Source organism: Hylobates moloch, unplaced genomic scaffold (genome assembly GCF_009828535.3).
Source record: "Hylobates moloch isolate HMO894 unplaced genomic scaffold, HMol_V3 SCAFFOLD_23, whole genome shotgun sequence".
Classification (NCBI taxonomy): Eukaryota; Metazoa; Chordata; class Mammalia; order Primates; family Hylobatidae; genus Hylobates; species Hylobates moloch.
This window is the reverse complement of record NW_026652298.1, coordinates 5,031,891-5,048,216: the sequence shown is the minus strand read 5'-3', so window position 1 is coordinate 5,048,216 and position 16,326 is coordinate 5,031,891. Positions and strand designations below refer to the sequence as shown.

Sequence of the window (16,326 nt, the reverse complement as noted above, 5' to 3'; positions counted from 1 at the left end):
AAATAATAAGCCAAGCATGGTGTCATATGCCTGTAGTCCTAGCTACCCAGAAGGCTGAGGTGGGAAGATTGCTTGAGCCCAGGAGTTAAAGTCCAGCCTAGACAACATAGAGAGACTCTGTCTCTAAGAAATATATGTATATACACACATACCTATATATGTATTTGTGTGTGTGTGTGTATGATTTAGGGACTTTCTGTTAGGTTTATTTCAGCATGGTTTTTTCAAATGCAGAGCTATTTCTCTGTATAAAATAAACATACTATCCTTCAACAGAAATCTGAAATGAGCTGGGCATGGTGACACCTGCCTGTAATCCCACCACTTTGGGAGGCTGAGGCAGGAGGATCGCTTGAGGCCAGGAGTTCAAGACCAGCCTGGGTAACATAGGGAGATGCCATCTCTACAAACAATTAAAAAAAAATTAGCCAGGCCTGGTGGCTTGTACCTGTTGTCTCAGCTACTTGGGAGGCTGAGGCGAGTATCTGCACTCCAGTCTGGGTGACAGAGCAAGACCCCACATCAAAAAATAAGAGAGAAATCTGAAATGGACACCTGAGTTTGCAGTTTGCCCAGTGCAGTGTTTTTCAAAATTGCCAAATCATCAAAATCATCCTGGCAGTTGCAAAGAATACAAGGTCCAAAGACCTACCCTAGACATACTGATCTCTATGGGAGAGGCCTGTGGCTATATTATTTTTTAAATCTTTTATTCTGTAACATTTCCCCTCTAAGACTATCCCGTTTTTAAATGCAGTTAATTATTTTTAATAAACTGAGTTGTTTTTCTGGTAGAATATCCTACATTTAGGATTTGGTTAGTTACATACTCATGCTTTAACATGTTCATGTATTTCCTATAAACTGGTAGTTATATTTGGAGGTATGATTAGAATAAGTTTTGAGGAAAATAATACTTTCTAGTTGGTGCTGTATTCTCCCCATTGCGTCACACCAGGAAGCACTTAAATTTGGTTGTCTTTTTAATGTTAAGAATTGATCAGTGACTTCAGTATGATTGTACTGAACAAAGTATCCCCAGTTTATTCTCAAAAGTATCCCCAGTTTATTCTCAACAGTCACAGGCAAGTTGGGGGAGCTACTGATCTAGTTCTACTACCCTGAAGCCTCATACTCTGTGTTTATTTGTATAACTAAATATGAATGCATAAGCATTAAAATGTATTAATTTTCCTATACTGCTGGAAACAGATCAAGTCTTAACATATTAAGACATGTGGGCTCTTTTCTCAGGGAGCTTTGTGCATTACAACTTTGGCATTAGAAAGAATTATACTTTATAAAGTATAGGTTGAACCTCAGCTTTTAATTAAGCAAAATGATTTTTTGAAATGATATCAGTGTTTCCCTTTGCCATAAGAGAGAGAGCAGAACTTACCGTTGGGTGTAGTGTATACGTTTGACTTGGGAAGAAGGAAGAAGTATGTTAGTGCTCTCTCTTGGATTTATAACAAAAAGTTGGTAGAATGCCAAACATTTGAAAAAAACGTAACTGAACTTACTCTTGTGCTTTCTTTTTTTTTTTTTTTTTTTTTGTGAGACGGAGTCTCGCTCTGTCACCCAGGCTGGAGTGCAGTGGCGCAATCTCGGCTCACTGCAAGCTCCGCCTCCCGAGTTCACGCCATTCTCCTGCCTCAGCCTCTCCGAGTAGCTGGGACTACAGGCGCCCACCACCACGCCCGGCTAATTTTTTGTATTTTTAGTAGAGACGGGGTTTCACCGTGGTCTCGATCTCCTGACCTCGTGATCCGCCCGCCTCGGCCTCCCAAAGTGCTGGGATTACAAGCGTGAGCCACCGCGCCCAGCCACTTTCTTTTACTCTCTCTTCCTCAATTTAAAAATCATGGTTCTTGGAGCCAGGTATGGTGGCTTGCGCCTGTAATCCCAGCTACTCAGAGGGCTGAGATGGGAAGATTGCTTGAGCCCAGGAGTTCAGAGCTGCAGTGAGCTGTGATCACACCACTGCACTACAGCCTAGGCGAGAGTGAGACTCCATCTCTTGAAAAAGAAAAAAGAAAAACGTTCTTTCTAGACCTGCCATTATTCCAACTTCAAACAAGTGACCTCTCTTTTTCCCCTCCCACTTTTTTGTTGTTGTTGTTTCTAATGCCACTGTAACCATTGCAACCATTGAAAGCGACAGCATTCTCTGAGTATCTAACGTAAATGCAGAATTTCAGTTTTGCAGCCCTGATAATTATAACTTTCTAAAGAGTGGCTATGAGGTTCTTAGGAAGTCACAATTTCAGAGTAACTATTAAGTAGAAGCAGTTGTTAACAAAACCCCTTTAGCAAATAATGCAGCCTCTGTTGCTCTGTTTGTCAAATTAATTGGTATTTGATTCCTTTGTTGTGTAGAGAGGTCTGTCACTTCCCCATTGACACCCCTCCAAGAGCACTTCCCTGTTAGAATGTTTTGTTTCCTTTGGACTTAAACATGGAGAAACTGATAACAGTTCTTTCTTCCTTGCTCATACTTTGGAAATTCTGCCATACTCTGAAGAACACTGAAGAGTCAGTAGAGCCTTCAGTATATTGCAGCCAAGTGAAAAAGTTGAGAAACTTACTTTCTTCAAGGAATTTTTATAAAATAAAATTTATAATTCCTTATAAAGAAGTAACAGTTCACATCATATTATCTCTTTGGGGTTTAGCCTATACAAATGTTACCTGTTTTCAAAATGTTAACTTTTGTCAAACTAGGTATGGCATAACCTACAGCAATAAAATCTATGTGGGGCAAAAAATATTTTATAGGTGTCTCTAGTTTTATTACTGGTGTTAATTCTGTATTCTAATGTAAAAATTTTTAGTGACATATACCTCTTATTTACATGTGTATACACTGGAAAATTAGACAATGTTGCATTTATTCATGGCTTTTTCTTCCACTCAGATGACAAGATTCTGCAGATCATTACGGAATTGATAAAAACAGAGAATAACTGAAACTGAAATTCATGGTCAACTGCTTTAAAAATTAAGATGAAGATACAGTCATGAAATTATCTGAAAATGGATCATCACATTAAGTATTTCATTACTTAAAATGTTGGTACTAGCCATTAACTTAAAGGTGGCGGGAAAAAAGCACATACTTTAAACATGTGTAATTTTCTAGTTCCTTTTTAATGATGATGATTCTGAATGTATTTGCCACTACATTTACAATAAATTCTTTGGTATCATCCATGTTTTGCTCATCGTTGTGTTAATAAGGGCAAGGCCTATGTCTGTGGTATCTGTAGCTTAATGTTGTGATTCCTTGTGTAGCTGCCTCATCCTCTATCAATCAGTCCTTGATGTCTGCAGAATTTAAACCCTATAGACCCAGAGGGAAAATAATCTCCAAAACCAATTATAATTAAATTTCCATGAAAAGGAACAACTTCAGAAGTCAGTTATTTAGTATTTGATAGTCAATTTCAGAACCTAAATAAGTGCACTACTAATAGATGCCACCTATTTCAGTAACATTCAAAAAGCATAAACATGTAGTTGTGGAAGACAGGCAAGATTGACTAATACTCCTGTCAGCCTTGGGATGGATAGCTTGCACTGTTTTCCTCAGGCTACAGCTGTGATATCCCTGCCCCTGAACCCTTTTTGTATACGCGAGTGAACTGGTAAGGTCAGTAACTTTGAGATAGTAAAGTATGCTTAGGTATTTTTCATTGGTCCTATTTGTTTTGGTTACTGACAATCTTTTGCAATTCCATTTTTATTACTTTACTTAGAGGGATTTCTCTTCATTTCTTATCAATAGATTTTTGATAAACTTCAAATATAGTTTAGATCAAAAGGCAGAAATTGCATCTGAAGATCAAAAGATTAGAATTTAATAGGAACCTAGTATAACTGCTTGGCTCTCATAGCAGGTATGTAATTTTAATATTTTTTGATGAATAAATTAAACCGTAACTTTTACCTTATATGCAAATGGAAGTAAAAACAATACTTAATAGCAATCTCTAATTTTAGGTTTCTACTTGCAGTGTGGCAAGGGAATTGAGAGCAAGGAGTCAAATGTGACTGTGGTTTGAAATCTCTAGTGCCATTAATAAAAATGGGTATGTCAGGAGAAAGAGCTAGATTGGGTGTTGAAGGCAATTCCTCTTGGGACACATGGAGGCTAGAACTCCAAATTGTTTTGTCTGTTAACTCATTTATAGACAACCTACAAGGTAGGTACTGTATTAACCTACTGTTTGTATTTTACAAATGAGGAAACTGAGGCACAGAGAAGTGAAATAACATGTCCGAGATCACACTGATAGTAAGTAACAGAAGCATTATGGCTCCAGTACTATTTAGATTTCTGAAATGTAATCATTATTCCTTTGAAATGTGAAACAGTGACTCACATCAGGTAAGGTCATAGGGTTAGAGTCTTCTACACAGAGATGATAATTAAAGATGTGGGAGTTGAGGTAATCACCAAAGGGGTAAGAAGATCAAAGTCCCTTTCTTCTTTCATCTTCTCAGCCGTCACTCAGACCCAGGTCACCACTGTCTTTCACTTACACCACTGCAGTAATCTCTGAACTAGGCTTTCTCCTCCTTTTTATACCTCTAATCCAAAAAAGAATGATATTTTTAAAGGGTATCTGTGTCACTTGGCTTCCCATTGCTCTTAAAATTTAAAGTTGTAAACATGACCTCCAAAGCTCTCTAACTGATCTGGACCTTGATATCCAATCTCATCTCCACTCTTTCGTCTCATGGTGCTCCAGCCACACTAGGCTCCTTTTCAGTTGCTAGAAGATGCCAAGCGGTTTTTCTGAGCATTTACACATGGCGGTCTCTGCCATAATATATTGCTTCCGGTTCTTTGCCAAAAAGACTTTCCTGCTCTAAAGCCCTCCGCACAGGCCACCCTACTGAAGTGCATATCCCCTTTTACTCATAACACGGTACTTTTCTCAGCTTGTACCACTTGCTTTTCATCTCACTGGAACGTATGCTGCACCAGGACTGTTGCACTCGCTGATACATACCTAACACAATGCCTTGCATATATAGGCATTCAATAAATGCTGAATGAGTGAAGGATAAGGAGAACCAGAGTAGGGCTATCTTAATGCCAAGGAAGAAGATTTTTGAAAGCAAAAGTATTGTCAACAGATGTTACAGAGTAGGGAAAGATCACTAAGGTTTAATGAATATATTAACCTTTTGAGAGCAGTTTGAATGGAGGCTGGCAAGGAAGGACTCTGAGAAGTCCCACAACCACATGCACATTCAATGATACACCAGAAGGACTTGCAAGACTCAGAGGCTAAAGTTGATTTTGTAGAGAAAGAATATACAATGGGATCAGCAAGGGGAAAAGACACATCACATGGAGTCTGGAGAAATCTATACACAGGCTTCCCATGTGCTATGCAGTTTCCGCCCAGAGAAACCTACTACAGAATCAGAGTGCAAGGATTTTTATTAGGGGCAGGTCATACAAGCACAAAGACCAGGCATAACAAAATTCCAGGCTCCCAGAAGGAAAGCAGGCATTTAAGTGTTCCTAGCAGGCAAAACAGTGTTAACAAAAAGCAGAGGACTTTTCACAAGTCAAGTTCCCAGGCTCCAGCCAAGGGCCAGCCCTACAAGCAGTCTCTTCTAAAGACCTCTGGCTTGCTATGTTAACTCTTTTCTGCATGAGTACAAATCATAATTTTAGGAAGTGAATAAAAATGAAAAGGTGGGGCAGCAAATAGAATATTCTTTATGGATGTTATAAAGGAACAGAATGCATAATAGGTTGAATATGAATATATTCATAAAAGGTTGAAGACCCTCACTGATTTGCAGGCAAAAATAGAAATAACCAGCATAAAGTGAGGATAATATTAACATCAGAGAGGGCTCAACAAAGAACTAAAACCGAGTAACATAGGGATCAACTTGGAAAGGCTTTCTGGTTTTCCCCAGCAATGCTTACTGGCTTCAGATAAGCTGATAAAGTTGACAGTGGATAGGATTTTTTGGTTTTTGGGGTTTTTTGCATTCAAGTGACTATGGGATCTTAGAATGAAATCGACTGTGTCATTGAAATGGGTGAATGAAATCGCTTATTTAGAGGCAAATGGGGCCAGATCAGAGGCCATGGACCAGGAAAATGCAGACGTCAGAATCTAATCCCAAATTCATTATGAATAAGTCAATGGTAGGGAGGCCAGTTAGAGGAGAGAATTTCAGAATTTAAAATCTTGAGATGTAATTGTTTCAATAATAAACCTAAAGGGTTTCCCTGCCGATGGATAGCAAAATGGATGTGGGGAGAATTTAAAGTAGGGACAGGATGAACAGCATATTTGTTCATCAGTGTGGATGCAGGAAAAGGATGGAGAAGACCAGGCCAGGTGCTACAGTCACTAGGAAAAGGAGGTGGGTGCCTTGGATCTTAACATACAGTGGTAAGAAAAATCAAGTGTCATATGAGAAAATCACACTCTTCTGATAAGAAGTTGTTGAGTCCTGGTGGTAGTTAGGAATATGCCTGCCTGTTTTCATGAAATCCGTTCTTATGCATGAGACATTTAGAAGTAGATGAAGAGTCAGCTGAGTGCAGTGGCTCACACGCCTGTAATCCCAGCACTTTGGGAGGCCGAGGCGGGTGGATCACCTGAGGTCAAGAGTTTGAGACCAGCCTGGCCAATATGGTGAAATCCCATCTCTACTAAAAATACAAAAATTAGTTGGGCATGGTGGCAGGCACCTGTAATCCCAGCTACTCGGGAGGCTGAAGCAGGAGAATCTCTTGAACCCGGGGGGTGGAGATTGGAGTGAGCCAAGATTGCGCCACTGCACTCCAGCCTGGTGACAGAGCAAGACTCCATCTAAAAGAAAAAAGAAGTAGATGAAAAGTCTTCATTGGAGAGGATTAGTGGGAAGGAAAGGGAGTATTATCAAGGGAAAGTATATTTCCAGTTTTTAAATTGAGCATTATATGATAAGTACTGAACTAAGAACTTTACTATATTCTTGTTCAGTCCTCACAACAAGATGGTAATATATTTTCAATTTACAAATGAGAAAACTGATGCTAAAGGTCACTCAGCTAACAGGGAATAAATGAAAAGACCATTGAAAAATAACCTGAGCAGTCTACTGCTGTAGGGGTAAAGGGAATTTTCTTCCCTCCATCCTTCTGAAAGTTCTATAATTTCTCTATAAAATAAACTGACTATAGACAGATTAACAGGGAAAAAAGGCATAAAAATGTATTAATGTGCATAAACATGGGAGCTATACAAAATATGAGGCTCAGAGGAGGGGGCCAGATGACGTTTATATAGTATAAAGGAATAGAGGCTTAGAATGTGGCAAGACAGGTTATGGGAGGGAGAGGAAAGGAAAAGCATGGGGAGCAAAGGCTACATCTTGTATGTAGATGAAGTCTCAAGGGTAGCAGCCCTCAGAAAGAATAGGTGGTAGCCCATGGTAACATTTTTGTCAGACCTTTAAATGTGTCAGATTTTTAGTCTCCTTTTCCTGTGAGGTAATCTTTCCTAGATCTGGATAAGGCAGATAAGGAGGGGCCTCAGAGAGAGCCTGTTTGCATCTGGGGTTTACTTCACTAATATAGATTTCCTCTACAGATGCAAATCTCCCCCACAAAATGACAGTTTTTCAGAGCAATTACCTGTAGTGTGCAGCCCCTCCAAATTGCCATCTTGAAGTATGGCCAAAAAGTATTTGGGAGCCAGCATGGTGGCTCATGGCTATAATCCTAATACTTTGAGAGGCTGAAGTGGGAGGATCACTTGAACACAGGAGTTCAAGCCCAGCTTGAGCAACATGGCAAAACCCTGTCTCCACCAAAAATAGAAAAAAGTAGCTGGGTGTGGTGGTACACGCCTGTGGTCCCATCTATTCAGGAGGCTGAGGTGGAAGGACCACTTGAGCCAGGGTGGCAGAGATTGCAAGGAGCTGAGATCATGCTGCTCTGCACTCCAGTATGGGTGACATTGAGACACCGTCTCAAAAAAAAAAGTATTTGGGGGGTGTAAAATATTAATTGGCATAAGGATAGACATATACAGTCTCTGACTTAAGATGGTTTGACTTAAAATTTTTTGACTTCACAATGATGTGAAAGTGAAATGCATTCAGTAAAAACTACTTCAAATTTTGTTTTCATATTTTCCCAGGCTAGCGATATGCAGTATGATTACAGTATTTTTAATTGATGATACCTTTATCAGGACATAACCCCACTGTAAATTAAGCAGCACTGGTAGATAGAATTAAAAGTTCAGACACAAACCCATGTGTGTATGGTTTGCTAATTTTCAACAAGGGTGTCAATGGTGCAATAATCTTTTCAACAAATGGTGCTGGAACCACTGGATAGCTACAGGCAAAAGAATGAATTTGGGCCCTTACCTCATGCCATGTACAGAAATTAAAGTGGACTATAGAGCTAAGTGTAGGCTGAGCGTGGTGGCTCATGCCTGTAATCCCAGCACTTTGGGAAACCAAGGCAGGTGGATTGCTTCAGCCCATAAGTTTGAGACCAGCCTGGACAACAGGATGAAACCCCATCTCTACAAAAAAGTGCAAAAATTAGCAGGGCGTGTTGCTGCACACCTGTTGTCCCAGCCACTTGGGGGGCTGAGGTGGGAGGATCACTTGACCCTGGGAAGTTGAAGTTGCAATGAGCAGAGATCACGCCACTGCACTCCAGCCTGGGTGACAAAATGATACCTTGTCTCAAAAAAAAACCAAACAACAACTACCTCGAAAACAAACAAAAAAGAGCTAAGTGTAAAAACTAAAACTACAATACTCTTAGAAGAAAATATACGAGTAAATCTTTAGGACCTTGGATTAAGTAATGATTTCTTAGATGTGACACCAAAAGCACCAGAAACAAAAGAAAAAAATGGTACTTCATCAAAATTAAAAATAATTGTCCAATACTGAAAGATCCCATTTATATGTGGAATCTAAGAAAGTCAAACATACAGGCAGAGTTGAACAGTTTCCAGGAGGTAGAGGAAATAGGGAAATATTGGTCAAAAGGTACAAACTTTTAGTTATAAAATGAATAAGTTCTGGGGATCTAGTATACAGCATGGTGACTATAGTTAATAATATTATATTGTTTACCTGAAATTTGCTGAGAGAGCAATCTTAAGTATCCTCATCTCACATACATGAAAGATGTTAACTGTGTGGCAAAGGATGAATTACTCTGATTGTGGTAATCATTATATAGTGTAAACATAGATCATATCACTTTGTACACCTTGAATAAATATAATTTTTATTTGTCAGTTATACCTCAATAAAGCTGGAGACAATTTAATTATTAATATAATAAAAATACTTGTTCTTCAAAGGACACCACCAAGAAAGTGAAAAGGGGCCGGGCACAGTGGCTCACACCCGTAATTCTATTACAGGAAAGGGGTCCTGATCCAGACCCCCAAGAGAGGGTTCTTGGATCTCACGCAAAAAACAATTCAGGGCAGGTCCATAGCATAAAGTGAAAGCAAGTTTATTGGAGAGTAAAGGAATAAAAGAACGGCTACTCCATAGACAGAGGAACCCCGAGGGCTGCTGGTTGCCCATTTTTATGGTTATTTCTTGATGATATGCTAAACAAGGGGTGGATTATTCATGCCTCCCCTTTTTAGACCACATAGGGTAACTTTCTGATGTTGCTGTGGCATTTGTAAACTGTCATGGCGCTGGTGGGAGTGTAGCAGTGAGAACGACCAGAGGTCACTCTCATTGCCATCTTTGTTTTGGTGGGTTTTAACTGGCTTCTCTACTGCAACCTGTTTTATCAACAAGGTCTTTATGACCTGTATCTTATGCCAACCTCCTATTTCACTCTGTGACTTAGAATGCCTTAACAATCTGGGAATGCAGCCCAGTAGGTTTCAGCCTCATTTTACCCATTCAATATGGAGTTGCTGTGGTTCACATGCCTCTGACAATCCCAGCACTTTGGGAGGCTGAGGCAGATGGATCACTTCAGGTCAGGAGTTCGAGACTAGCCTGGGCAACATGCCAAAACCCCATCTCTACCCAAAAATACAAAAATTAGCCGGTCATAGTGGTATGCACCTGTAGTCCCAGCTACTTGGGAGGCTGAGGCATGGGAATCGTCTGAACCCAGGAAGCAGAGGTTGCAGTGAGCCACGATTGCACCACTGCACTCCAGCCTGGGCAACAGAGCAAGACTCTGTCTCAAAAAAAAAAAAAAAAAAAAAGAAAGAAAGAAAATGACAAGACAACCCCACAAAACAGGAGAAAATACTTGCAAATCATATGCCTGATATAGGACTTGTATACAGAAGATATAAAGAATTCTTACAACTCGATAATAAAAAGACAATCCTATTTAAAAATGGCAAACTAGGAATAGAAGGAAATTACATCAATATAATAAAATTAATATATGAAAATCTCACAGGTAACATCATACTCATTGATGAAAAACTGAAAACTTTTTTTGTAAAAATAGGACCAAGACAAGGATACCCACTCTTGCCATGCTATTCAACACAGTACTGGAGTACTAGCTAAAGCAATTAGGCAAGAAAAAGAAAAAAGGCATCTAAATTTAAAAGGAAGAAGTAAAACTCTGTTCACAGATGACAGATGACATGATCTTATATGTAGAAAACTTTAGTGATTCTGCCGGGCACAGTGGCTCAAGCCTGTAATCCCAGCACTTTGGGAGGCCGAAGCGGGTGGATCATGAGGTCAGGAGATTGAGACCATCCTGGCTAACACGGTGAAACCCCATCTCTACTAAAAATACAAAAAATTAGCCAGGTGAGGTGGCGGGCGCCTGTAGTCCCAGCTACGCGGGAGGCTGAGGCAGGAGAATGGCGTGAACCCCAGGGGGTGGAGCCTGCAGTGAGCCAAGATCGCACCACTGAACTCCAGCCTGGGCGACAGAGCAAGACTCCGTCTCAAAAAAAAAAAAAAAAAAAAGAAAACTTTAGTGATTCCACAAAAACTGTTAGAAATAATACATTCAACAAAGTTCCAGCATACGAAACCAACATACAAAAATTAGTTGTTTGTACACACTGACAATCCACAAAGGAAATTAAGAAAGCAATCCCATTTATAATAGCATCAAAAAGAGTAAAATACTTAAGAATAAACTTAAACAAGGGAGGAGAAAGAGTTATACATTGAAAACTGCAAAATATTGCTGAAAGAAATTAAAGACACAAATAAATAGAAAGATAGCCCATGTTCACAGATTAGAAGACTTAATATTGTCCATATGACCCAAAGCAGTCTATAGACTCTATGCAATCCCTATTAAAATCCAAATGGCATTTTTTACAGAAATAGAAAAAAACAATTCTAAAATGTATATGGAACCGCAAAAGACTGATTGCCAAAATAATCTTGAGAAACAACAATAAAGCTAGTGACTTCACACTTCCTGATTTCATACATATTACAAAGCTACATTAATCAAAACAATATGGTATGGCATAAAGACAGACATATAGACCAACAGGACAGAATAGAGTTCCTTAAATTGTTCATATGTGTATTCCAGCAAGCTGATACAGAAACAGCAGATATGATAATAATATGGAAATGCAGGTTAGGAATTTTTCAGTCACTCTGAAGGTACTGGGAAATATTTTTCCTGAATGATATACCTTTAACATCCAGATCTTCCACAGGAAAAGAAAGCCTAGCCACTCCATCCTTCCATTTATTTCAAATATGCATAATTGAACAAACTTAGAGACTAAATCCTACCTCTCAACAGAGCAGCCCAATCTGCCACACGCTGAGTGCTTTTGTTAACTGCAGGCCCTTGGTGCCTTTTCTCATAAACTCTAAGCAGCATATGACTAGGCAGCCCTCAACAGCTGCTCTGTTTTGATCTGTACCCTATGATTTGACATCCAAGTAGGCACATTACACATTGTGTGTTGCCCTTCAGCTTTCCTTTTTGTTGCTTTTCAATAGGACGGCTTTGCTTTACATTTGGAACACGGGTTTATCTCACCATGGTCTGAAGATACTAATTGCTGCCCTCTTTGTTTTCTGTGTGGTAGAGAAAGAAAAGACAGGATAGATCTGCTGAGATTATGTTAATATATGATGCCCCCCTGGGTATAAGGAGTTCTTTCTCCTTGAACATCTCTGGATGCTCATTATTTAAAATCATCATAAATATTATCAATAACAACAACACAGAGATGCATTAGCTTTAGCTTGCATTTAGTTGGGATATTCACTGTATACAGTAAGCCCACTTCCCACTACTACTCCTTTGCAGGTTACCTTGAAGTAATTATTTTTAGAGGATTTAACTATCAGTATACAAACATTTGTAGGATTCCTGCCCACCAGAAAATGTTGCTCCCCAAACAAAAACATATTCTCAACATTATGAGAAATCTAACTTAGGGAAGAGATTTGCACAACATTAAAAGAAAAAAACTGACAATGTGGACTTGCAAACACTAGCAACACAGAAGAACTTCTTCAAAGAGGCATCCCTGGCTATGCAATTTAAAGTAGATACCCATTCACACTCTAGGCCACCACACTTTTAAATCTATTTTAAGAATGTATTCCTGTCTGATATGGCTCACTTTTTTATTTTCAGCCTACCCACTCCCGGCTCTATGCAAGCAGGGGCCTTGTGTGTCTTATCCACTGCTGCAAACCTAGAGCGATGCCTGGTACTTAGTAGGTACTCATTAAATATTGGTTGTGGAGGAACAGAGATAGACAACTATAGTGTCCAAGTACAGTTACATTCTAGTAACCAGAGAAATGTTTAAGAGCTTCCTTTCATGGTATATCTTAGATCTTCTATTTCATGTAAAATATATATTTGTACCAGAAATGGAAGGTGGAAAGATAAGCTGTATTTTTCAACAGGCTAATAGCCATGGCTCAAGAACAAAGGCACAAACTTCTCTCGCTCCTGAGGTCAGCCTGGTTTCAGAGACCTTCTCTTCACTCCCAGAAAGACTGCCAGATATAAGAATTTGCACTCTTTGGCCAATTTAAACTCGTTTATTCAGCACCAGAGCTCTCTCTGAAAAGTGAAGTAAACTGTCACTTCCTTATGTGATCACCACCTAAAAGATGGCTGGTTCATGGAAATTAGATGGCACTCTGTGGTCGTCACACTCAATAGCTTTATGCTTTCTTTGGCCTTAAAGCCTTGCTTCCTTTATGCCCAAGTCTAGCTCAATTTTTACCTGCTGGCACATACTTGGGCAAGGGGATTCTGCCTGTCTTGCTATAACATATCTCAGAGCCTCCCAGATTTGTCAAAAGAAAGTGCAACCAGCTCTGACCCTGTTGGCTTCTCCTTCCTCTGGGGGCTCTGTCCCTTGGCAAAGCTCTCCTTTCAAAGCAGTGGCCTGAGGACAGACTCAAAGCCTTTCCTTAGTTCTCCCTTCACATTTAATAAATACAGAACAGGACAGGGGTGAATGTCCAAACTGGAATCATACACTTAAATTTAAATACCAAATATTCCACTTACTAGCTGCATCTTCAAGCAAGCTCCTTAATCTGAACTTGTTCTCTCATCTGTAAATGAGGACAATAGTCATACCTATCTCATATGGTTGAGGTAATGATGCAATGCTACAATAAAATATCACGCACAACTTTATAAGCTAAAGAACCCAGCAAATGTTAATGATAACAGCATCTACATGATCTGCCCTATTGCCTCTCTGACTTCATCTGCTACTCTTTTCACTTCTACTCCAGCCACACTGGTCACCTTGCTGGTCTTCCACACACTGGGCTGCCCATGCCTCAGAGCTTTTGCACTGGCTAGTTTTGCTGGCTAGTATACCCACAGATTTCCATATGGCCAACTCCTCCACTTCTTAGGGGTCTGTGCTCAAGTGTTACCTTTCCAATGACTAGCCTAATTAATGCCACAACCTGCCCACTGGCATTCCCAATGCCCCAGAGCCTGTACTGGTTGTCTTTCCCTGCATCGCCACCCCATATAAGCTCCACAAAGGCAGGGATGTTAGTCTGTTCTATTCATTGATATAATCCAAGTCCCAAAACAAAAAGGAAAACCAGCTTATATTAAGCTATTCTTGCATTGCAATTTCAAAAAATACCAGAGACAGAATAATTTATAAAGAAATGAGGTTTAATCGGCTCACAGTTCTGCAGGCTGTACAGGAAGCATAGTGCTGGCATCTGCTTATCTTCTAGAGAGGCCTCAGGAAGCTTACAATCATGGCAGAAGGCAAAGGGGAGCAGGCACATCACATGGTGAAAGCAGAAGCGAGCGAGCGAGAGAGAGAGAGGTGAGGGAGTGGGAGTGGGGGAGGTGCTGCACACTTTTAAAAGACCAGATCTCATGAGAACTCACTATCACAAAGACAGCACCCCAAGCCACGAAAGATCTGCCCCCATGATCCAAACACCTCCTACCAGGCCCCAACTCTATTACTGGGGATTACAATTCAACATGATATTTGGGCAGGGACAAATATCCACACTATAGCACAGTCTCACATACAAAGTTACACAGTTTTGCTCCTGGGTTGCCCAGGTGCTGTTTTATTCCATCCACTATTTTCTGATATCCATATATAATAGCTATTGCCACTTTAAAGGCCTCACCTAGGGTCCCTGCTCTCTAACTTTCAGCCAGCTGCATATGAACAGTGTCATTTTTAAAACAAATGACATATCCATACAGCTCAAAATTTAAAAGGTAGATGAAGGTACGCAGTAAAAAGTCCCTCTTCCTCTTATTTCTGTCTCCTAATCTGCTAAATCTTCTCTCCAAAGAAAGCCAATGTAACCAGTTACTTGTGTATCTGTCTAGAGAGATTCAATGCACATACAAGGATGTGTGCATATGTGTATATACATGTACACATATATACATATATATCTTTTATACAAGTGACAACATATTAGACATGCTATTTTGCACCTGACTTTATTTTAATCCTCTATTTAATCCTCTATTTTGAAAATCTGGGGCCAGCATTTTGTGAGGCCGAAGCAGGTGAATCATCTGAGGTCAGGAGTTCAAGACCAGCCTGGCCAACATGACAAAACCCCATCTTGACTAAAAATACAAAAAGTAGCCAGTTGTAGTGGTGCATGCCTGCAATCCCAGCTACTCGGGAGCCTAAGACAGGAGAACCTCTGGAAGCCAGGAGGCAGTGAGGCTGCAGTGAACTGAGATCACACCACTGTACTCCAGCCTGGGCAACAGGACAAGACTTCATCTCAAAAAAACAAAAACAAAACAAAACAACAACCAAAAACCCCACAAAAATCATTCCACATCAGTACAAAAACATTTGCCTCATTCTTTTCAATGGTCGCATAATATTCTATTTTTTGGATGTCTCTTATTGAGGACAGTCAAAGTTTTACTTCTAACAAGGATACTGCAATAAATATAGTTTTATAAAGTCATTTTGCACTGATGTATACTAACTATCCAGAAGTAGAACTGCTGAGCTAAAGACTAGGTGCATTTTAAATGTTTACAGATCTTGCCAAATTATCTTCCAAATGGTTGTAATTTATATTACAACCAACAACATATTGATAACCTATATCCTCTTATCAAATGTTTGGATTGTTATCAATTATAATAAAAGTTTGGATTTTTCTGAGTTTCAGCATCTTTTCATAAAGACATTTTTCTTGTAAACTATTCAAATATTTGTTCATTTTTCTGTTAGAGTGTCACACTTTTTCATACTGATTTATAAGAGCTTTTTCTATCTTAAGAAAATTATGCCAATCGCTTCTCGGCCTTTTGGATAAGATCAAGGTAAAGAAAATTATGCCTATATCTGTGATATAAGTTAAAGCATTTTTCTAGTTTCAACTTTTTTTTTTACTTTTTATAATTAAATTTATAAATCTTTTTTTTTGAGACGGAGTCCTACTCTGTTGCCAGGCTGGAGTGCAGTGGCACGATCTTGGCTCACTGCAACCTCCACCTCCCGGGTTCAAGCGATTCTCCTGCCTCAGCCTCCCAAGTAGCTGAGACTACAGGCATGTGACACCACACCCAGCTAATTTTTGTATTTTTAGTAGAGACGGGGTTTCACTGTGTTAGCCAGGATGGTCTCAATCTCTTGACCTCGTGATCCGCCCACCTTGGCCTCCCAAAGTGCTGGAATTACAGGCGTGAGCCACTGTGCCCAGCTAAATCTTTTTTTTTTTTTTTTAACAGTCTCTTGGTTTTGTGTCATACTTCCCTATTCTGAGAATATCACAAAATCTGCAGCTTATCACTTTCAAACTCACCATTGACAATGAAGAGCAAATCTCCTGGATACCCCA

The 16,326-nt window shown here is 39.7% G+C and overlaps 1 protein-coding gene and 1 long non-coding RNA gene across 4 annotated transcripts in view; one reads left to right on the top strand and one right to left on the bottom strand.

Moving 5' to 3' along the window:
- The window catches only part of DHX29 (DExH-box helicase 29), a 53,090-nt gene extending 49,879 nt beyond the window's left edge, over window positions 1–3,211 (top strand). For all 3 annotated transcript variants that reach the window (XM_058433898.1, XM_032145180.2, XM_032145181.2), the window contains one exon: window positions 2,918–3,211. In XM_058433898.1, coding sequence (XP_058289881.1) covers window positions 2,918–2,970 — 53 coding nt within the window. In that variant the 3' untranslated portion in view covers window positions 2,971–3,211. The remainder of the gene's footprint in view (window positions 1–2,917) is intronic.
- LOC131382350 (uncharacterized) overlaps window positions 1–16,326 on the bottom strand; it is a 64,063-nt gene that overhangs the window by 37,790 nt on the left and 9,947 nt on the right. The window lies entirely within an intron of this gene.